Raw genomic sequence first — 18,944 nt, forward strand, 5'->3', positions numbered from 1 at the left:
CCGCCCGCAGGGCCTACCCCCGACGGAGTCGCCGCCGGAGGCTCGTTGCACCGCCACGGCGAGCCTCCGGCGGCGACTCCGTCGAGGGTGGCTGCCCTTCGGGCAGGGGCCACGTGTGGCACAGCCGCTGTGGCGCATAGCCGCCCGCGAGGCTCGACCGGCGGCCGGCTAAATGTGCGAGCCGCACGGTGTGCGGCGCGAGGGCGGCGCAGATCCTCCGCGGACCGCCCGTCGTCCGTTGCCCGTAGAGCAGCAGCCGCAACGGGCGCCGGCAGCCCCGCGCAGCGCGCCCGCGGCCGCGCCCGCAGCGCCAGACCAACTCTATCGGCTGTATTACTATAACCAAACACTAGCAAAGCAGCGACGCTGCATGAGGACGGTGCGTGAGACGTAACTAAACTACAAAACCTGGCGTATGACGCATGAACAAAAAGGCGCTTTTGATTAGAGCGACGGGGTCTTCCACTCCTTCTTCTGGATGGCCACGCCGTCGACCGCCGGCGCGTCCACAAACCAGGTGACCTTGCCGCCGGCGGCCTCGTTGACGAGAGCGCACGGCAGGCCCTCCTCCGGGGTCTCGAAGATGGACTTGAGGACCGGGGCCTTGGAGCCGCCGGTGGCCACAAAGCCGATGCGCAGCGACTGGTTGACCACGGGCAGGGTCAGGGTGATGCGCTTCGGCGGCGGCTTGGGCGAGTCCTCGATGGGCGCGACCCAGGCCACGTTCTCCCGCAGCAGCTCGTGGCCCGGGAAGAGCGAGCACGTGTGGCCGTCCGGGCCGCAGCCCAGCAGGAGCAGGTCGAAGGCCGGCAGGCGGACCGAGTCCTTGGCCGCAAAGCTCTTGACCAGCTCCTTCTCGTACACGTCCGCGCACTCGGTCGGGTCGTCCAGCAGCGCCGTGTCGATCGGGAACACCTTGGGCGGCGCGGCGTCGCCCAGGTGGTCCAGCAGGTCGCGCTTGAGCAGGCCGTAGTTGGAATCGGCGTGGTCCAGCGGCACCAGGCGCTCGTCCGCGAAGAAGACGTGCCACTTGTCCCACTGGACCTCGGGCCGGCCCAGCAGGGCCTTGCGCAGCGTGGCCACGAGCGAGCCGCCCGAGACGCCGATCTTGAACGCGTCGTGCCGCTGGAGCGCGGCCGCCTGCGCGGCCAGGATGTACTCGGCGAGCGCGGGCGCCAGCGCGTCGGCGTCCTTGAACGAGTAGACGGAGGGGGTGGTTGGCATCTGACGTCAGCACTGCGATCCGGGGGGGCGCATCCGCCGTCCATCCGGCCGCGCGCGCGGCCGCGGCCTACTGACCTTTACCGGGATGGATGGGCGCGTGTGTGGTGGACTGTGTCGTGCGGTGGTAGGACGGCGGTGACCTGGGCCCCAGTTACCCGCCTGCGATAAGTGTGTCCGCCAGCCCGGACTGAGTCCGCCCATGACGCAACGCGCCCGGGTAACGCCCCGCGCCGCCGCGGACCCAGCGTGTCCCAACCGCCGGACCCGACACCCCGCCAGCTGATCACCTCCATGACCGTCTCCCCCCCAGCCGCCCGCCGCTGAGAGCCCGCAGAACCACAGGACAAGGGCCCCGAGGTACGCCGGGCTGGATGCGGCCGCCGCCGGCCCGCCGGCCGCCGCCGCGCGCCCCCCGCCGCCATCACGCTGACCGCCAGCCGACGCCGCCATGAACTTCGGGCGGGTCCTGCTCGACCGCGAGACGCGCGCCCGGTCCGGGATCGCCCAGCTGTACTCGGCCCGGGCGTTTGTGAACGACATGGAGCTCACGCACCAGCTCTACGGGTGCGTGCGTGGCGGGCGCGGCTGACCCCAGGCACACCGGCTGCGTCAACACGCTCTGCTGGTCCGACGACGGCACGCTGCTGGCGTCCGGCAGCGACGACACGCACGTCAACGTGTACGGCACGGACGCGGCCGCGTACCCGCTGCGCGCGCGGTTCGCGACCGGCCACACGGCCAACATCTTCTCGGTCAAGTTCATGCCGCACTCGGCCAACGGCACGGTTGTGACCGCCGCCGGCGACTCGCAGGTGCGCGTGTTCGACCTGGCCGGCGGCGAGGCGCGCCGGCGCGAGGTCTTCAAGTGCTACGCGGAGCGCGTGAAGCGCATCGTGCCGGACGGCGACAGCCCGAACGGCTTCCTGACGTGCTCCGAGGACGGCGACGTGCGGTACATCGACCTGCGCTCGCCGCAGCGGTACCACGGGCCGTACAGCGCGGCGCCGCCGCCGCTGATCTCGTACCGCCAATACGGCATCCCGCTGAACGCGCTGACGCTGTCGCCGGCGCAGCCGCAGTACCTGGTGCTGGGCGGCGACCACTCGTACCTGTTTCTGCACGACCGCCGGTTCCTGGCGCGCGACATCGAGCAGATGTGGGGCATGCCGCCGGCGGCGAACCGCGCGACGCAGTGCGTGCGGCGGTTTGCGCCGCCGGGGAAGCGGGGGCACCACGTCACCAGCGCCAAGTTCTCGACCGCGCGGCCGAACGAGGTCCTGGGCAGCTGGTCCGCCAAGGGCATCTTCCTGTTTGACATCCACGCGCCGGCAGTGCCGGCGGCGGCGCCGGCGGACGACAGCCGGCGGACGCGGGGCGAGGGCCGTGGCCGGGGCGACGACCGCGGCGGCTCGGCGGACTCGGCGGACTCGGCCGGGACGTCGGCGTCGGCGACGTCGGCGTCGAGCTCGACGACGGTCGAGCCGCGGCCGCGCCGGGCGACGCGCAAGCGCCGGCGCGACACAGACAGCTCGGACGAGCGCGTGGCGCCGCCCGAGAGCGAGCGCGCGGCGATGGCGGTGGCCTTTGGCGACGTGCGCTCGGCGTTCGCCGACGGCCGCCACAACGAGTGCTTTCTCAAGGCCCACGACCTGCTCGCGCGGTACGAGCGGTACCGGCTGCCGCAGACCGCGCCGCAGCAGCGGCTGTACCGGTACCTGGTCGTGCTCGAGAACGTGCTGCGGTTCTGGGTCCCGAGCGACGAGCGGCCGGAGGAGGTCCTGGAGGCGTGGCCGCTGCGGCTGCAGATCCTGCGCGCGCTGGCGGTGCTGCTGGCCGGCGAGCCGCCGACCGGCGCCGTGCTGGCGTTCCCGCCGGGCGCCGTGGGCACGACGGCCGCGGTCGTCGACCCGGACACGGCCGAGACGCTCTTCACGAGCGAGGCCGAGGTCGTGCCGGTGCTGCGGCTCGAGTCGGGCGCGCTTTCGGACGACCGCCGGTCGTTCTGGCTGCAGGTCGCGCGCGCGCTGCTGGCGCTCGAGGCCGACTGCCTGACGGACGACGTCGTGGCGGCCGCGTTCGGCGCGCCGGACGGCCAGCCGCCGGCCGAGGACCCGCCGCACGTGAGCCAGGAGACGCGGGCGCGCGACGCGCGCCGCCGCGCGCTCAGCCGCGGCTTCCGCCGCGCGCCCCGCGCGGACGACTCGGACGACTCGGTCCGCGTGAGCGAGTCCGAGGACGACGACGGCGACGACGTCGACGCCGACGACGACGTCGACCTGGACATGGACATCGACCTCGACTTTGACGACGAGGACGACCAGCCGTGGGTCCGGTTCGGCGGGCGCGCGCCGGACAAGTACCCGGCCGAGGCCGAGGCCGGCGTGCCCGTCGTCGAGCCGCTGCGCGGGTTTTCCGGCCACTGCAACGTGCAGACGGTCAAGGACGTCAACTTCTTCGGCAAGGCCGACGAGTACGTGGTCTCGGGCTCGGACGACGGCAACGTCTTTGTGTGGGACCGGCAGACGGCCCAGCTCGTGCAGATCCTGCGCGGCGACACCGACATCGTCAACGTCGTCCAGGGCCACCCGCAGCTGCCGCAGATGGCGGTCTCGGGCATCGACTCGACCATCAAGATCTTCTCGCCGTACAGCATGGACTACCGGCCGCCGCCGCGCCGCAGCAACCTGCGCTCGAGCGCGTTCCCGTCGCTGCAGCCGACCGCGCGCGCGTGGATGTCGACGAGCGAGTTCGACACGTTTGTGGACACCTTCCCCAACTCCGAGACCCGGCAGTCGATCATGAACACGTACCGGTACATCATGCTGGGCACGGACCCGGACCTGGCGCGGCTGACGGAGCAAATCATCGCGCCGCGCAAGTTCCTGGGGCCGTCCTCGCGCCGCATGAAGGACGAGTACCGGATCGTGGAGCGCAACCGCGAGAGCTCGCGGCAGGGCGTGGTGGACGCGACGTACGCGCGCCACATCCTGACGGACCTGGCCGCGCGGATCCACGTCGACGGCGACGAGCGCGCGGTGCTCATCAACGAGGCCGAGGCCGACTGCATCATTTCCTAGCGCGCGTGCGGGCGGTTTGGCGGGCGGCGCGCGGCCCACGATTAGAGTTCCACGCAGATAGCGATAAGGTTTTCATTTCTCGCTATTTTCCGAGACACGCTCGCTTAGTCGCGGTCGAGCGCGCGGCGCGCGGGCGGGCGGCGATAAGACGCGACGTCATGCGTGCGGCTGGTGTGGCTGGTGCCGGCGCGGGCGCGCCGGGCGCACGCCCGCACGCAAGGAGGCGCGGCGTGGCGGTGCGGCGCGTGCGGCGCGGCCGCGGAACACCCGACGCCGGCCCAGGCGCGGCCGGCGCCGCCCGCGCCGCCTGCGACGGCACGTTACACCAGTGCCGCCGCCGTATGCGGCAAGCGCGTGCGCCCGCTAGGGACAGGCCCGCGGGGACCGAACCGGGCCAAGGCGGCCTAGCGCCCTGCACGGCGGCCGCTAGGGCTGCGGCTGCGGCTGGCGGCGGCCGGTGCCAGCTGCTTGGGCCCTAGCCGCGCCGGTGCTGCCGGATGTTACCCGCCGGCACCAGCCGGCCCGCCGCCCTCGCCGGCCGCTGCCGGCCGCCGGCGCCTGCGGCCCTCTGGCGGTGGCTATCGGGCCACTGTGGGGCGCACAGACGGCCGCGAGCAAACGCCGACGGTCCCCGAAATCGCCGGGCGACACGCGCGCGGCGGCGCCGCGCGCGTGCTGCCCGCCGCCGCCCCCTGTGTCGCGGCCGCCGGCGCCCGAGCCGCCGGCTCCCGCCCGCCCGCCGCTCCGCCGGCTTCTGCAGTCGTCCTAGCCCTCGTCTCCGCCGCCAAGCCGCCGGCCACGGCCGCGGCCGCCAGGCCCCGGCCTAGCACCTCGCTAGGCGCGCAAGGGCGAACCACGCCGGCCGTTGCTAGCCACCGTCCACCGACGTCGGCGGCCGCCAGGCCACCGCCACAGCCGAAACTGAGAAAGGGGCCCCGGCCAGCGCTAGCCCCGATAGGCCGTACCCACGCACGTCTCCAAGGTTTCCGGCACGGTGCGGTGTACTGCCTGTTGCGTACTAGCTGAACTGCGCATGAGCCGCTAGCGCTAGCGCGCTGGAAATGAAAACCATATTGCGGGCACGTGACGTGACTTCCTGGCCGTTCGCGCGGCCGCCGCGGTCGGGGAAATGTACATGTCATTGTCTCAGGCGGATGCATAACGAATAGACCACACATAGAATATAGAACAGAACGCTGGCCGCGGCCAGAGGACGACCGCCCGGCCGCGGGGGCCGGCGTCTCCAAAAAATACTAACTTTTGGCGGCCTAGAGGCCGGAAGCGGCTGACGCGCCCGACAGCGCCGGCGACGCCGGCGCCGGCGACGCCTCGCCCGCGCTCGGCGGCGCCGGCACCAGCGCCGGCACCGGCACCGGCGCGGCCAGCGGCGTGCTGTGCGGCTTGGCCGCGAACCCCGAGTCGGGGTACCGGTCGAACCGCACGGTCAGCACGCGGCCCTCGAACTCGGCGCCGTTGTAGAGCTCGATCGCCTTGAGCGCGTCCTCCTCGGCCGCGAAGATGACGATCGCAAAGCCCTTGGACTGGCCCTCGTTGTTGGAGATGATCTCGATCCGGTTGATGAGCCCGGCCGGCCGGATGAACTCCTTGAGGTCCCGCCACTGCGTCTTGTATGGTACATTGCCGACGAAGATCTTGCGCCGGTCGACGGGGTAGACCTGGGCGCCGGGCGCCGGGCGGCCGGGCTTGCCGTAGCCGCCGTAGCCGGGCGTGTTGGCCAGCGCCGACAGCGCGGGCATGGCTGAGTAGGCGGCCGGGCCGAGCGACATGTCCATGACGCCGGCCGAGAGCATGTGCATGGGCACGGGGATCTGGACGGGCCCGGACGGCGTCTGGGCGACGTACCCGGGCGGGTACTGCCCGGCGAGGTGCGGCGGGCTGGCGGGCTGGCCGCGCAGGCCGGCGCCGGCCGGCTGCGCCGTGTACTGGCCGTACTGGCCGTACTGGCCGACCAGAGGGCTGGCCATCTGGCCGCCGAGCTGGCTGCCGTACGGCATCTGCGGCATGCCCATCTGCGGCGTCGCCGAGTGCATCAGCAGCACAACCGACAGGCTGCGCGAGTGCCACTCGTAGCCGTCGAGGAATTCTGGCGTCAGTCGGCCCGGCGCGGCCACTTACGAACGCACTTGATCGCCGCGTCACGGCCGCGGACGCGCACCGTGCCCACGCCCTGCGACCGCTTGTTCTCGAGCGTGTACACCTCGACGCGCGCGATCTGGTTCGGCGGCACAACCTCCTTGACGAGGTCCTTGAGGTCCTGCCAGCGGACGCTGAAGGGCAGCTGCGGTCAGCGCGGTCGCGCACCCACGTACGTTCGAGATCGAGAGCGAGTACTCGAGCTGGTCCTGCAGCGGCACAAGGCCGGCCATCGGCCCCATCGCGCCGAGCTGGCCGGGCAGCTGCCCCGGCAGCGGGCTGCCGAGCTGGCCCGGCATGTAGGCCGGCCCGCCGGGGCCGTACTGCGCGCCCGCGGGCTTGTAGTACGGGTACTGCTGGCGCAATTGGGGGGTCGTCACCTGCGACGCGTACGCCGAGCCGTAGCCCGGCGTGGCGGCCTCGGGCGGGGCCGCCGTCGCGGGCGCGGGCTCGGCCGGCGTGCGCGGCCGGCCGGGCGACGGCGTCGCCGCCGGCCGGTCCGTCGCGTGGTCCGGCCGGTCGGCCGGCGCCGGCGACGGCACTGCCGACGACACGATGGGCGCGTCCTGGGCCTCGTCCGGCTGCTGCTCGATGGCCTCGGACGACACAATCACCGGTCCCGGGCCGGGCGACCGGGGCCGCGGGCGGCGCTGCGACTGCGCCATGGCGATCGCCGCGCGATCAGCGGCGGGAGGCGGGCCGCGGCGCGGCGGTCTCGGCGCCGGCGGCCTCGTCCGCGGGTGCACTGGATGATGCGCCGGGCGGCGGACGCGCGGCGGCGGCGGGGACGGGCGGATGGCGCGCGGCAACGGGTGCGCGCGGTTCGGCGGATGGTGCGGCCAGGGCGTGATTTGTTGACACGGCGCTCGCGACCAAGTCCAGGCTGGAATACGAAGAAGGAGAGGCCGCCGCGAAAACGGAGTTATATAATCGCAACGCTCGTTCTTGAGCGCCCGCCGCCGGCCACCAAAGGCCCCCAGCGACGGCCGGAGGCCCCAGAAGCTGCGGCCGGCCGGGCGCGGGCGCGGCCGGGCGCGCGGCGCGGCTGCCGGCCGCGCGACGCGCGCGGCCCCAGCCGCCGGCCACGGTCGCCGTCCTGGCCGGCCGGAGCGCATCGTGTCCGCGCTCGCCGTGGCCATGACACGGCAGCCGGACGCACCGCACGTCCTGGCCGCTGGCCTATTAACGCACTAGGCGCAGTACGAGCCCAGTACGAGGGGTACCGCGGGTACCGCGACACGCGCTAGCACACTCGTGTGCTAGTGGGATATGCGCCCGCGCTTTAGGTTCCAGCACCAAGCGGGCGCACCAAGCGGCGCGGTTGGCCTGCCTATTTCGCGAGCGCGCGCGGTTGGTCTAAGCCAAGCCCCAGGAGGGGCTAGTGCGGTGTACTTGTGCGTAGTGCATACCGCGCTAGTGTCTCGCTGGCTGCGCTAGTGTTCTCTCCGTGGGCGCGGCTGGCTGCTTCCGCCTGCGCCCGCGCTCTGCCGCTTGCCCCGCAGAGCCGCTCGGTGCACGCCGGCAGGCGGCGGCCGGTCGCCGGGCAGTGTGGCGGCGGCGGCTGCGCCGCGCGGCAGCCGGCACAGACGCGGGCACGCCGACCGGGCAGCCTATGGGCGCCGATCCTGGGCGCCCTGTGGGGTCGCCGGCCTCCAGACTCGCGGCTGAGCGCGGATATGGCGGCGGCCGGCGCCCCGCTGCGGCTTGCGGCTGCACGGGAGCGACGGCTGCGCCCGCGGCCCTGCCGGAGCTGGACGCGGGCCGGCCGCGGGCCTGCAGTGGGCTTGCCGTGGGCCGGCCGTGGGCTTGCCGCACTCTCGCCACGGCCCCGCCAACGCGTCACGACGCGCCGTGACGCCCATCGCAGCGCCCACCGCAGCGCCCACCGCAGCACACCAGCCGATCTTAGAATCAGCGCAGTCTAGCGAAACTGCGGCCGCTGCGTGGCCAGACACGCTGATGACCGTTTTGCTGTCCAGTTCTGGTTGTCAGAACCAGCTGCGCTATTATTTACCGTCTGAGTCTAGCGCTGGCTCACAGCCGGCGCCCGCCAGGTTCGCCGCAGATCCAGCGTGTTGGATGGCCCGAATACGTAATGCAGCGATCGCCCGGTCACGAATAGACCCGGACTAGCCAGCGGCTGACGCCTCGCGACTGAGCCCGCGGACCAGTGCTGGTTCGGCGCTTCGGTGTCGGAGTCCTGAGGGTGCCTCGGTTTGGGGCGCCCGTCTCTTCCTCTCTGGCGGCGCAAGCGGGCCAGCGCCGCTGCGGAGGTCGCGGCGGCGGGGCAGCTCAGCGGCGGCGCAGCCCGGCGTCTCCGGACGGCACCCGCCGAGCTGCCCACGCCCGCCCTCCACTCTGCCCCCGGCCGGCCACGACTCTGCCCCACGGCCATCTGCCAGCGGTCTCGCGTGCGCCCGCCGCGCCCCACGCGCGGCGCGCCACCGCGCGCGGCCGCGATCCCGCCGCCGCCGCCGTCGTCCACTCTATCGGCTGCGGCGAGCGACCCCGATCGGGCGTCGGCAGCTCGTGCCCCGCCGCAGAACACGCCAGAGCTGTGCCTGTCGCCCGTACCGGCTGGCGCGGGCAGATGCCCCAGCCGCAGTCTAGCGTGCCAGAGCCCTGGATCTGGCGGCTCGGGGCTGTCGCGTCGACCCGACAGGTGCGCGCACTAGACCCGGCCGGCTGGTCGATGCGGCCCGCTGTGGTGCGCTTGAACGCGTGCACCCTGCATATCGCTCTGGGCACCTACCCGCCGCGTGCTAGCGGCCTCGGCCGCGAGAGTGAGACTCGGTCTGACTAGCGCTGCGGCCGGTACCTGTCTGTATCGCGCTAGCGCTCGTGTACCCCGACTCTACGTCATTCGCAATTTTACCCTGGTCCGGCTGCGATGGCCGCTGGCGCTAGACCCAGCGGGACTAGCGCACGAGCATGTTCTTGGCTGTGTATTGATACAACGGCGGCCACCGCGCCGGGTCCGACCGTGTTTCGCAGGTGGGCGCGGCGCGTGGCGGCCGCTGGCGGGCGGACGGCGGCGGGCGTGCCACGCAGCCGCGCCGTGGCGGTGCTGCGGCTGCGGGCGCGATTCTGGCGGGCTTGCGGCTGCCGTCGCTGCCGGATCTCGCCGTCTGCTGTCGGATCCAGCCCGGCCGTTCGAACGCGAACGCAGCCGCGGCCGCTGGCACGAAGAATCGCGCGCCCGGCCGCCGCCCGCCGCGCTACCGGCCCCGCGCAAGCTCCAGGCACTTTTGGTGGAACCACGCGCGGTCGGCTGGATCTGCTGACGGGTCGCTGAACTCGAATCGGCCATCCGCAAAGAGCTGGCCGCGGCGCTTGCCGACGCTGAAGTCGACTACGGCGCACTTGCGCCGCACCTCGGCCACGACCGCCCACAGGTACTTGTAGAAGTAGAAGAACCGAAGGGGCAGCTCGTCCAGCGCAAACACGTCGTCGCACGCCGGCCGGTCGCTGGACGCCGGTGCGCGCACGCGCACAGTCGTGCGCGCTGCGGTCACGTCCGCGTCCAGGTGTATGTGGTACCGCAGGAAGACCATGTGCACGCGCATGCGGCCTTCGGCCGGCTCGGTCTCGATGCTCATGCGCCACAGGCGACCCGAGACTTCGAGATCGGGCACGCCGCTGGCGTCGATGATGTACTTGCCCACGTACGCTTTCGCGCGGTCGCGGTCACGGTCGCCGTCGTGATGGTCGTGGTGGTCGTGGTCGCGCTGGCCTGCGCCGGCGAAGCGCGTCGGCCGCGGCGTCGCCGGGGAGCGCCGCACGGGCTCGGGCACGGCCACCGGCGGCCGCGGCGCCACAGGCTCCGGTGCCACCTGCGCCCGCGCTGGCACCGCCACCGGCCGCGGCCGCGCCACGTCGCGCTCGACCTCAGCCACACCGCCCAGATCGACCACTGCCACCAGCCGGTGGCCGTCGCCCTCGCTCATGTGCCCCAGCTCGACACACTCCCAGTTGACAACGTCGGCGCCGGTCTGGGCCACGTCCAGGCTCGTGCGGATGCGCGCGCGCGTCTCGGCGCTGAGCGTCTCGCCGCCGTCGATCACGTCGTAGTGCGCAAACACAAAGTACATGTACTCGACGTCCTCAAAGATCTTGTCCGGATACGCGATCTCGACCTCGATTGCCGGCCGCGCGTGCCCGCTGCGCCGCCGGCGCCGCCGCAGCTCCGAATAGAACCGCAGGAGCGTGTTGAGGGCCTGTTTGACGTCGGCCACGTCCTGGACCAGGTGCTTTTCGACAAACTTGATGACGAACTTCTTGTCGTCGCGCACGCGGGCGACCTCCATCGTATCCGCATACTGCGAGTACCGCCGGATGCCCAGGATCCGGTAGTTCTGCCGTCAGCGGCGCCGCCGCCAGCTCACCTTTATCTGGTCGACCTGCTCGCGACGGGACGTGCGGCCACGAGGGACGCCGCCGTCGGTCTCCTTGCGCGGCACGTTCTCGGCCCAGTCAGCCCTGGCGTCGGCTCTGGCGTCGGCCTTGCGCGACGCGCCGTGGAGCCCGCCGTGGAGGCCCATGGTGTGTGGAGAGAGACAGACGGCGGGATGCGGTGTTTACGGTCACGTGGAGGACGCGTCGCGCCGCGTGGCGCGCGGCGGTCGAGCCGCACGCCGTGCGGCTCAGCCGCGCACCGTGCGGCTCGGTCTCTTCGCGCGCGGCGGCGGCCGCGATGCATGTATTTCAGCCGCACGCCGTGCGGCTCGCAATGCTCTATCACACAAAACACTTGACGTCCTGGTCGTCCTCCTCCAGGCTGTTGGCCGCGGCCTTCAAATTGATATAGTGGCTCTTGGACGACGGCCGCCGGTACGGCACGTAGATCAGGTTCGTGTCGTCCGTGGTCGAGTTGAGCACCTCGCGCACCGACACCAGCGGCTGGTCGCTGGGCTTGCGGTACGTCGCGATCGACACGTTGTCGCGGTCGTACGCGCGGTGCTCGAACAGGTCGTCGCTGTCGTTGCGCACGAGGAGCACGCCGTCGCGCGGCGCCAGCCGCGACGCACGCGAGTTCTCGAGCTCCAGGCCCAGGTCGGCGTAGTCGTCCGCGGTCGGGTCGTGCATGGCCGACAGATGCAGCGTGCGGCGGCTGCGGTTGAGCCGCATGGACGACGCGTCCGCGCTCGCGCGCGAGCGGTCGCGGTGGTCGAGCTTGAACTTCTTGCGCAGGTGCGCGTACGGGTTCGGCCGGCCCTTGAGCGTGCGGATCGTCGAGAAGTTGCTGCGCTGGCGGGTCGTGAACCGCGGCCGCTGCGAGCGCGCGCTGGCCTGGAACTGCGGCAGTCCGCGGCCGGCTGGCGTCAGCGCCGACCGCGTCAGCGTCTGCGGCGTCGTCGGCGGCAGGCTCGGCCCGGCCGCGCTGTATGCAATCGTGATCGGGAACCGCGTCTTCAGGTACTGGCCGAGGTGGCCGCCGACGAGGACGTCGACCACGTACGCGACCTGGAAGCCGGCCGCGTCGACCGAGACCACGTCGGCGGGCAGCGCGAGCTTCTTGCGCAGCAGCGCGGTTGTCTGCGGCACCACCTTGACGTAGTCGCGGTCGACCGTGGCCGACAGGGCGTCCTTGAGCACGACCTTCTCGGACGTGCGGTCGGGCCTGCCGTGCTCGCCAAAGACCGAGATCCGCCGGACCAGCCGGAACTTGATCTTGGTCACGTTGTGCGCGGTCTCGTTGGTGAGCTTGAGGCCGATCGTGCACGTGCGCCCGGCCCGGAAGACCTGGCCGAACGTCATGATGCGCACGCGCAGCTGGCCCTTGGGCGAGAACAGCAGCGGGCCGGCGTTCTCGACAATGTACTTGTTGGCCATGGCCCAGTCGTCCGCGGGCGTGCTCGGCGACGGCATGGCCGCGCCGCGCGGCACGAACCGCAGCTCATCGACGGTACGAACGCGCTCCTGCTTGTTGCCGTACTTGACGTCGGCCGTCAGAAAGACCAGGTAGCGCACCTTGGCCATGGTCGAGCTGAAAGTGCCGGGGCCGAAGGTCTGCGGCAGCGCGGCCGTGAACGGCAGCAGACAGAAGTTCTTGCAGGTGATGGCCGAGCCGATGGTGTTGGACGACCGCATGTGCAGCACGGCCGACTCGTCCTCGCCGGACGATTCCAGGTGGCGCACGGCGCCGGCCGCGCTGTGCTTGAGCAGCACGTGGCTCTCGAGCGCGGTCTTCTTGCCGCCGATCTCCTGCACGCACACGACAGCGATCTCGGCCGCCAGAATGCTGATGCGCTTGCCGTCGTCGGCGCGCGCCAGGCCAAACGCGCCCTTGCGCGAGACATTGATGCGGATGTCGCCTGAGAGCGCGTCGCCGCTCGAGTACGTGGTCGACCGCAGGTCCGCGTCCAGCGCCGCCGTCAGCGTCTTGTTGGTTTTGAGCGTGCGGTGGGCGAGCAGGTCGGCGACGGCGGCGGCGGCCAGCGGGCGCGGGGCCGCCGGGCCGATCGGAGCGGCCGCCGAGCGCAGCGACGAGCCCGCGGTCGCGTGCGAGGTTGTGGTCACGGTCTCGCTCGGCTCGCTGATCATGTGCTTGCGGCGCTGGGGGATCAGCAGTGGCGGGATCATGATCTCGGGGAAGCCGACGGGCGCGTCGTCGCCGAGCAAATCGAGCGGGCTCGACGGCCGGCCGCGCTTGTAGTCGTGGATCGTGCTGGCCGCGGCCGGGCTGCCCGGCAGCGGCGGCCAGTCCTCGAGACTGCGGGCGGCGTCGGGCGTCATCTTGGCCACCTTGAGCTTGCCGGACGGGCTCTTGAGCGTGGAGCAGTCGAGGAAGCCGCCGGTGGCGGGGCCGGCGGCGAAGACGATCGAGAGATCGGCCTCGCGGGCGACGGGCGCCGGGCTGGCCACGGGCAGCGACGTGATGGACGACGACAGGATCGGCGTGGGCTGCACCGAGTACACCGAGCGGACGCTGCGCACAGACTTCTTGGTGTCGAGCCGCAGCGCCGCGCGCGCGTCCGGCACCGTGTTCTCCTTGTCCGAGTCGCCCTCGGCGCGGTCGTCGTCGGTCGTGGGCGCGTTGAGGTACTGCCGTCAGCAGCGGTCGCGCGCGCGCTTACCTGAGAGATGGCGCCGAGCGTGCCCGGCGTGACGCCCGAGGCCTCGGTGTGGTTGGGCCTGAAGACGTTGTAGGAGGGCTCCGCGGCCGGCGCCGGCGCCGGCGCCGGCTCGGCCGGCCGCAGCGTGCGGTCGGCCGACGGCGTCTCGGCGGCCACGCTCGAGCCGCGCGCGGGCAGGTCGTGATCCAGACACGCAAACGCCGGCTTGGACGTGTCGTCGAGGCCGGCCGCGTCGGCGTGCAGCTCGCACGCCAGCTTGCGGTCGTCAATTGGCGTCGGCACCGGCGTGGCCGCCGGCGAATTCTCGTCGTCGCGGGATCCCGCGCTTCGCACCGTGTATCTGCTCGAACATGAGCATCGCTTGCGCGCAGAGAGCGACCCGCGCGCGCTGTTGGCGTTGGCAAGACTGCGCAGACTCATCGGGGGCAAGACTGGCGGGCGTGGCTAGGCAGACAGGATCCTCTGGAATGCAGGCAGTAGCCGGCAATGATTTGCACAACAGCGTCAAGCAATATTTAATTAGTTCGGCGTCTGTCCGGCCGCGCGCCGCGCGCCGCCGTGCTCGTCCGCGTCGAAAGTGGTGGGCTGTTCGCTGGTTGTCTTGGCAACAGTCTGAATGCAAATCGCGCCCGGCGCCGCCCGGTCACCTGCCCGCGCCGGGCGACGGGACGCGAGCCCCTCGTTCCCCTGAGCGGCTTGCGAATCGGCGCGGGCGCCGGCTGGACAGCTGACGGCATGCTGACGGCGGCGGACGCCAGTTTCGCGAAAACTCTAAAATTCGCCAATTTCCGGGGAAGCGTCGAGCATCGAGGGCGCGCGCCCAGCGCATGCCGGGTGCTCGGAAGGCGCGGCCGGGCGGGTGCGTGCGGCGGGTGTGCAGCGGCGCGTGCGCAGCGGCGCGTGCGCAGCAGCCGCGCGGCACGGGCGGCGCACGGCGGCGGCGGACGCACGGGCCGCCGACGCAGCCGCATCACCTGCATGTGTGAGCCGCACGCACTGCATGAGCCGCATGACCCGCATTTTGTTACCCGTGCCCAGTGAGCCGCACGCCTGCTTGATAGATGTTTGACAGCCGCACAGCGTGCGGCTCGCCGCGCCGTCGCCGCGCCGTCGCCGCCCCGCCGCGCCCTCTCCGCCGCTGCGCAGTCCCGCCGCCCGCGCTCTGGCGGATCCGCTCCGTATGTCGTCGGGCCGTCCGCAATTCGTCGCTCGCACCAGCAAGCCCTCCGGGAGGAGCTGGCAGCGCCAGATCGCTGCGCGTACTGTCTGGTGCACTTTGGCGCCTTAAAACCGTCTGCCCGCACGCAGCTACCCTCGAACAAGGCCCCCCTGGTGGCCCGTACGCAGCGGAACGACTCTCTGGCGGTGGCTCCGTCGAGCGCAGCTGTCCTGGCGGCAATGCCGTCGTAGAAGGTCGTTCATGAGTCACTGCTGCTCAACCTTTCAGTGCGGCGTGCACAATTGGGATAGAAAACTGAACTCCAAATTTTTTGTACTTTGACACCGCACCCTCAACCACCCCGATCCCGGCCTGCAGGCCCACGAACGAGTCCAACAGACCGCAGACTTGCGCCGGGTGTTTGCTCGGTCGTCCGGACCATCTCGTGCAGGTCTCAGAACCACCAGAGCGCTGGGGCGAGCCCAACAGACGACATGGCCGAATCAAGCGAGAACAAGACCGGCTCCGGACCGGCTCCGGCGGCCGGCAGCGTGGCCGGCCGGGTCGTCGAGACCGGCATCAGGCCGCTGGCGCCGGCTTCGGACGCCGTCGCCACGCAGGCGCTGATTGACGAGCTGGTCAAGCTGCAGGAGAGCCGAGGCGTGCGCCGAAACACGTTCGTCGTCGACGGGCAGACCTCCGTCGACGGCTGGAAGTTCAACGAGTGGGACTTTGGCGGCAAGCGCAGCCTGCCCATACACGCGCGCGGCCTGTTCACGGTCGGCGGGACGGCGGCGGCCGGCGCAGAGGCCGTGGCGCCCGAAATCGCGGTCCGCGGCTACGACAAATTTTTCAACGTCGGCGAAAACCCGCAGACCAGCTGGTCGTGGATCGACGCGCACACGCGGGGTCCGTACCAGATCACGCAGAAGGAGAACGGGTGCATCATCCTGGTGTCCGGGCTCGCCAACGGGCAGCTGCTGGTGTGCTCCAAGCACTCGACCGGGTTCCGCGAGACGTCGCGCGTGCAGCACTCGCTCAAGGGCGAGGACTGGCTCGAGCGGCACCTCGCGCGCAGCGGGCACACCAAGCAGGACCTGGCGGCCACGCTGCGGCACCTGAACTGCACGGCCGCGCTGGAGCTGTGCGACGACGAGCTCGAGGAGCACATCCTGCCGTACAAGGGCGAGGACCGCGGGCTGTACCTGCACGGCATGAACGTCAACAGCCGCGAGTTCGTGACGTACCCGTTCGCGGACGTCGAGCGGCTGGCGGCCGTGTTCGGGTTCCGGCCGATCAAGTACGTGAGCCGCAACACGGCCGCGGACCTCCGGCGGTTCCTCGAGCAGTGCGCCGAGACCGGCGGCTGGGACGGCCGCGACGTCGAGGGCTTTGTGGTGCGGTGCAAGGCGGAGCTCGGCGGCCGCGTCGGCGACTTTTTGTTCAAGTACAAGTTCGACGAGCCGTACTTCATGTACCGGCAGTGGCGCGAGCTGACCAAGGCGCTGATCGAGGGCAAGGAGACCAAGATCAAGAAGCACCACAAGATCACGACCGAGTACCTCCGGTTCGTGCGCGACGTGATCCGGCGCGAGCCGGCCGTGGGCGAGGCGTTTCTGCAGAACCAGGGCATCATCGAGCTGCGCGACCGGTTCCTGGCCGCGGCCGGCAAGAAGGGCCTCGAGCTGATCGAGGGCGAGGACGCGGCCGAGGAGGAGCGGCTGGCGGCCGAGAGCGGCCGCGTGACGGACGGGACCCGGTTCGTCGTCGTGCCCGTGGCCACGATCGGCTGCGGCAAGACCACGCTCGGGCTGACGCTGGCCGAGCTGTACGGGTGGGGGCACGTGCAGAACGACAACGTGACCGGCAAGGGCGCGTCGCTGCGCTTCGTCGAGCAGATCAAGGCCGCGCTCGGCGACCACCGCGTCGTGTTCGCCGACCGCAACAACCACCAGGCGCGCGAGCGGCGGCAGATCTTCGACGACCTCTCGCGGATCGCGCCGCTGCTGGACGTGCGCTACGTGTGCGTGCAGTTCGTGCACCGCGCGGCGGACATCGCGGCCATCCGCCAGACCACGGCGTCGCGCGTGTTCGACCGCGGCGACAACCACCAGTCGATCCAGGCCGCGACGATGCCCAAGGCCAAGATCATGGGCATCATGAACGGCTTCATCAGCCGGTTCCAGGCCGTCAACACGGCGTTCGGGCCCGACAAGGACATCTTCGACCTCGTGGTCGACCTCAAGGTCGGCGACAAGCTCCAGACCAGCGTGCTGCGGGTCGTGGACGCCATCGAGGCCAAGTACGGCGTGCTGGGCGGGCGGCCGGCGCCGGCCGCGCTCGAGAGCGCCATGATCCACGCGCTCAACTACCAGCCGACGACGCGCAAGGGCGTGCGCGGGCTCAAGGCGGCCGAGGCCGACGGCCGCCGGCCCAAGGACGGCGCCAAGGTCCAGCGCACGCTCGACAGCCGCCCGGCCTACTTCGAGCTGCCCGTCCCCCGCCAGCCGTTCCTGGGCTGGGTCGAGGCCGCGCTGGCCGCGGCGGACGCGCCGCCGTCCGGCCTGGCGTTCTACAGGCGGCTCGAGGCCGCCGGCCGCGTCCAGGCCGCGTTCCACGTCACGGTCGAGCACGTCAACCAGACCAAGAAGGGCTCGGCCGAGCAGAAGGCCGCCGCGCTGGCCGCGTGGAACGCGCTCATGGTCCAGCACAAGGCCGGCGTGCTCGCGCACGCCGACGTGCGCGTGCTCGACGTCGTCTGGGACGACCGCGTCATGTGCGCCGCCGTCGACGTCGTCGGCGCCGTCCCGCGCTCGCCGCTCAAGCGCATGCACGTCACGGTCGGCACCGCGCGCCCCGACATCGCGCCGGTCGAGTCCAACGCGCTGCTCGAGCTGCGCGCCGCCGGCGCCGACGCCATCGCCAGCGCGCCCGTCCGCGGCGCGGTCCTCGCCGCGCTGCCCGTCCGGGCCGTCTTTTAACAAAATCCATTCCGACCCTAAATGACACCGATCCGCGCAGGCACGCTGCGCCAGGCAGCCGCCCCGGGCTGCGCCGCCCGCGGCGTCACCGGAACTCGTACGAGTAGTAGCTGCCCTTGTCGGGCGTGTGGCGCAGCTCCAGCTGCTGGTACTTCTCGGACGACGCGTGGTAGTACAGGCCCGAGATGGCGCCGTTGAGCTGCGAGAAGCAGATGTAGTAGAACCCCGCGAACGACGCGCCGTTGATGTTGCGGATCTTGTGGTCCGGCACCAGGAAGCACTCCTTCCACCGCATGTAGATGTGGTCGCGCTGGTCAAAGTCGTTGTGGCAGTAGTCCGGCCGCTTGGCCTCGCCGGCCAGCGGCCGCCACGACGGGAACCGCGCCCAGTGCGCCACGTCCGTCTTCTCGGTCGCGCCCCAGTCGCTGCGCCGCGTGAGGAACGAGTACTTGGGGCCGATGATCTGGCCCTCGAAGTACGTCGTCAGCGTCGGGTGGTCCTCGGTGAGGCCCTGGATGTGCAGGTAGCCGCACACGAACGACTCGCGCATGTCCACGTGCTTGAGCTCGACGTGGACCTCGTACGTCGACCGCCCGGACTGCTGCGTGCCCACGAAGTGCGACCCCGAGCGCAGGTACGTGGACGACGAGTACGGCGGGTTGCGCCGCGGCCGCAGCACCTCGTCGCGCGGGGCCAGCGGCGCGGGCGTGGGCTCCTTGTTCTCGTCGATGACGACGGTGTCGCCCATGGCCGCGTCGCCGGCGCCGGCCGACGCGCAGCTGCTGCTGGCGAGGTCCCGGAGGTACTGGCTGCGCCGCTGCTCCTCGTTGGCCGACTTGTAGATCGACCCGGGGAGGTACTTGGCGTCGACCTCGTCCGAGCCGTAGCGCCACGACATCGAGCTGCTGGCGTCCGAGCCGCGCGACGAGACCCCGCGGGCGTTCCAGAGGTTGCGGCGGGCGATTGCGTCCCGGAGCGGCCGGCTGTCGGAGGCGGGAGGGTTGGCGAGAGGCGCCATGCGATCGAGACTGCGGTCAGCAAGCCCGGAGGACGCGGGACGCGGCGGAGAGCGCGGGGGGGCGAGCGGGGCCGGGGACGGCTGCGGCGGCCGGCCGACGGCCGAGACGGCGGCGGTGCTCACGAGCCCAGACCGACAAAGGTGCGCCGGCGCCAGGACGGCTGGCGGGCGGCGCGCACGGCCCACCCGGCCGGTGGGCACGCGGACGACCGCGCGCCGGCCGCGCGCCGGCCACGGCGGCCGCCGGCGCGGTCT

General features: G+C 71.6%; 7 protein-coding genes across 7 annotated transcripts; 2 read left to right on the forward strand and 5 right to left on the reverse strand.

Moving 5' to 3' along the window:
* Positions 1-309: 309 nt before the first annotated feature.
* V1510DRAFT_424118 (uncharacterized protein) lies at positions 310-1,367 on the reverse strand. Its single transcript, XM_066935047.1, has one exon. It carries the CDS (start codon positions 1,222-1,224, stop codon positions 445-447), a length of 780 nt encoding a protein of 259 aa, XP_066786393.1. The 5' UTR covers positions 1,225-1,367; the 3' UTR covers positions 310-444.
* A 135-nt stretch (positions 1,368-1,502) lies between these two features.
* On the forward strand, positions 1,503-4,504 carry V1510DRAFT_384121 (WD40-repeat-containing domain protein). The gene is made up of 3 exons (XM_066931691.1): positions 1,503-1,581; positions 1,662-1,788; positions 1,820-4,504. The coding sequence occupies exons 2-3, from the start codon at positions 1,673-1,675 to the stop codon at positions 4,299-4,301; spliced, it is 2,598 nt and encodes an 865-aa protein (XP_066786394.1). The 5' UTR covers positions 1,503-1,581; positions 1,662-1,672; the 3' UTR covers positions 4,302-4,504.
* A 944-nt stretch (positions 4,505-5,448) lies between these two features.
* Positions 5,449-6,871, reverse strand: V1510DRAFT_303230 (uncharacterized protein). Its single transcript, XM_066930693.1, has 3 exons — positions 6,632-6,871; positions 6,438-6,600; positions 5,449-6,405 (listed from the first exon to the last, which is right to left on the reverse strand). Exons 1-3 carry the CDS (start codon positions 6,752-6,754, stop codon positions 5,570-5,572), a joined length of 1,122 nt encoding a protein of 373 aa, XP_066786395.1. The 5' UTR covers positions 6,755-6,871; the 3' UTR covers positions 5,449-5,569.
* Positions 6,872-9,668: 2,797 nt separating this feature from the next.
* V1510DRAFT_424125 (uncharacterized protein) lies at positions 9,669-11,005 on the reverse strand. Its single transcript, XM_066935048.1, has 2 exons — positions 10,841-11,005; positions 9,669-10,810 (listed from the first exon to the last, which is right to left on the reverse strand). Exons 1-2 carry the CDS (start codon positions 10,994-10,996, stop codon positions 9,674-9,676), a joined length of 1,293 nt encoding a protein of 430 aa, XP_066786396.1. The 5' UTR covers positions 10,997-11,005; the 3' UTR covers positions 9,669-9,673.
* A 145-nt stretch (positions 11,006-11,150) lies between these two features.
* On the reverse strand, positions 11,151-12,902 carry V1510DRAFT_424127 (uncharacterized protein). Its single transcript, XM_066935049.1, has one exon. The coding sequence runs from the start codon at positions 12,543-12,545 to the stop codon at positions 11,193-11,195; it is 1,353 nt and encodes a 450-aa protein (XP_066786397.1). The 5' UTR covers positions 12,546-12,902; the 3' UTR covers positions 11,151-11,192.
* Positions 12,903-14,995: 2,093 nt separating this feature from the next.
* On the forward strand, positions 14,996-17,671 carry V1510DRAFT_441694 (RNA ligase-domain-containing protein; the record flags this gene model as incomplete). Its single annotated transcript, XM_066935637.1, has 1 exon — positions 14,996-17,671. Exon 1 carries the CDS (start codon positions 15,185-15,187, stop codon positions 17,669-17,671), a length of 2,487 nt encoding a protein of 828 aa, XP_066786398.1. The 5' UTR covers positions 14,996-15,184.
* On the reverse strand, positions 17,643-18,702 carry V1510DRAFT_303243 (vacuolar import and degradation protein-domain-containing protein). The gene has a single exon (XM_066930694.1). The coding sequence runs from the start codon at positions 18,687-18,689 to the stop codon at positions 17,757-17,759; it is 933 nt and encodes a 310-aa protein (XP_066786399.1). The 5' UTR covers positions 18,690-18,702; the 3' UTR covers positions 17,643-17,756.
* Between the last annotated feature and the right edge of the window lie 242 nt (positions 18,703-18,944).

This window comes from Dipodascopsis tothii, assembly GCF_038497935.1.
Source record: "Dipodascopsis tothii strain CBS 759.85 unplaced genomic scaffold V1510scaffold_58, whole genome shotgun sequence".
Classification (NCBI taxonomy): Eukaryota; Fungi; Ascomycota; class Lipomycetes; order Lipomycetales; family Lipomycetaceae; genus Neoaidaea; species Neoaidaea tothii.

Coding starts and splice junctions, on each gene's coding strand:
- V1510DRAFT_424118 (XM_066935047.1), bottom strand. CDS start 1,224: ATGCCAACCACCCCCTCCGTCTACTCGTTCAAGGACGCCGACGCGCTG.
- V1510DRAFT_384121 (XM_066931691.1), top strand. CDS start 1,673: ATGAACTTCGGGCGGGTCCTGCTCGACCGCGAGACGCGCGCCCGGTCC. Junction 1,789..1,819: donor CTCACGCACCAGCTCTACGG/GTGCGTGCGTGG, acceptor GGCTGACCCCAG/GCACACCGGCTGCGTCAACA.
- V1510DRAFT_303230 (XM_066930693.1), bottom strand. CDS start 6,754: ATGCCGGGCCAGCTCGGCAGCCCGCTGCCGGGGCAGCTGCCCGGCCAG. Junction 6,601..6,631: donor ACTCGCTCTCGATCTCGAAC/GTACGTGGGTGC, acceptor CGCTGACCGCAG/CTGCCCTTCAGCGTCCGCTG. Junction 6,406..6,437: donor CGCGGCGATCAAGTGCGTTC/GTAAGTGGCCGC, acceptor GACTGACGCCAG/AATTCCTCGACGGCTACGAG.
- V1510DRAFT_424125 (XM_066935048.1), bottom strand. CDS start 10,996: ATGGGCCTCCACGGCGGGCTCCACGGCGCGTCGCGCAAGGCCGACGCC. Junction 10,811..10,840: donor AGCAGGTCGACCAGATAAAG/GTGAGCTGGCGG, acceptor CGCTGACGGCAG/AACTACCGGATCCTGGGCAT.
- V1510DRAFT_424127 (XM_066935049.1), bottom strand. CDS start 12,545: ATGCGGTCGTCCAACACCATCGGCTCGGCCATCACCTGCAAGAACTTC.
- V1510DRAFT_303243 (XM_066930694.1), bottom strand. CDS start 18,689: ATGGCGCCTCTCGCCAACCCTCCCGCCTCCGACAGCCGGCCGCTCCGG.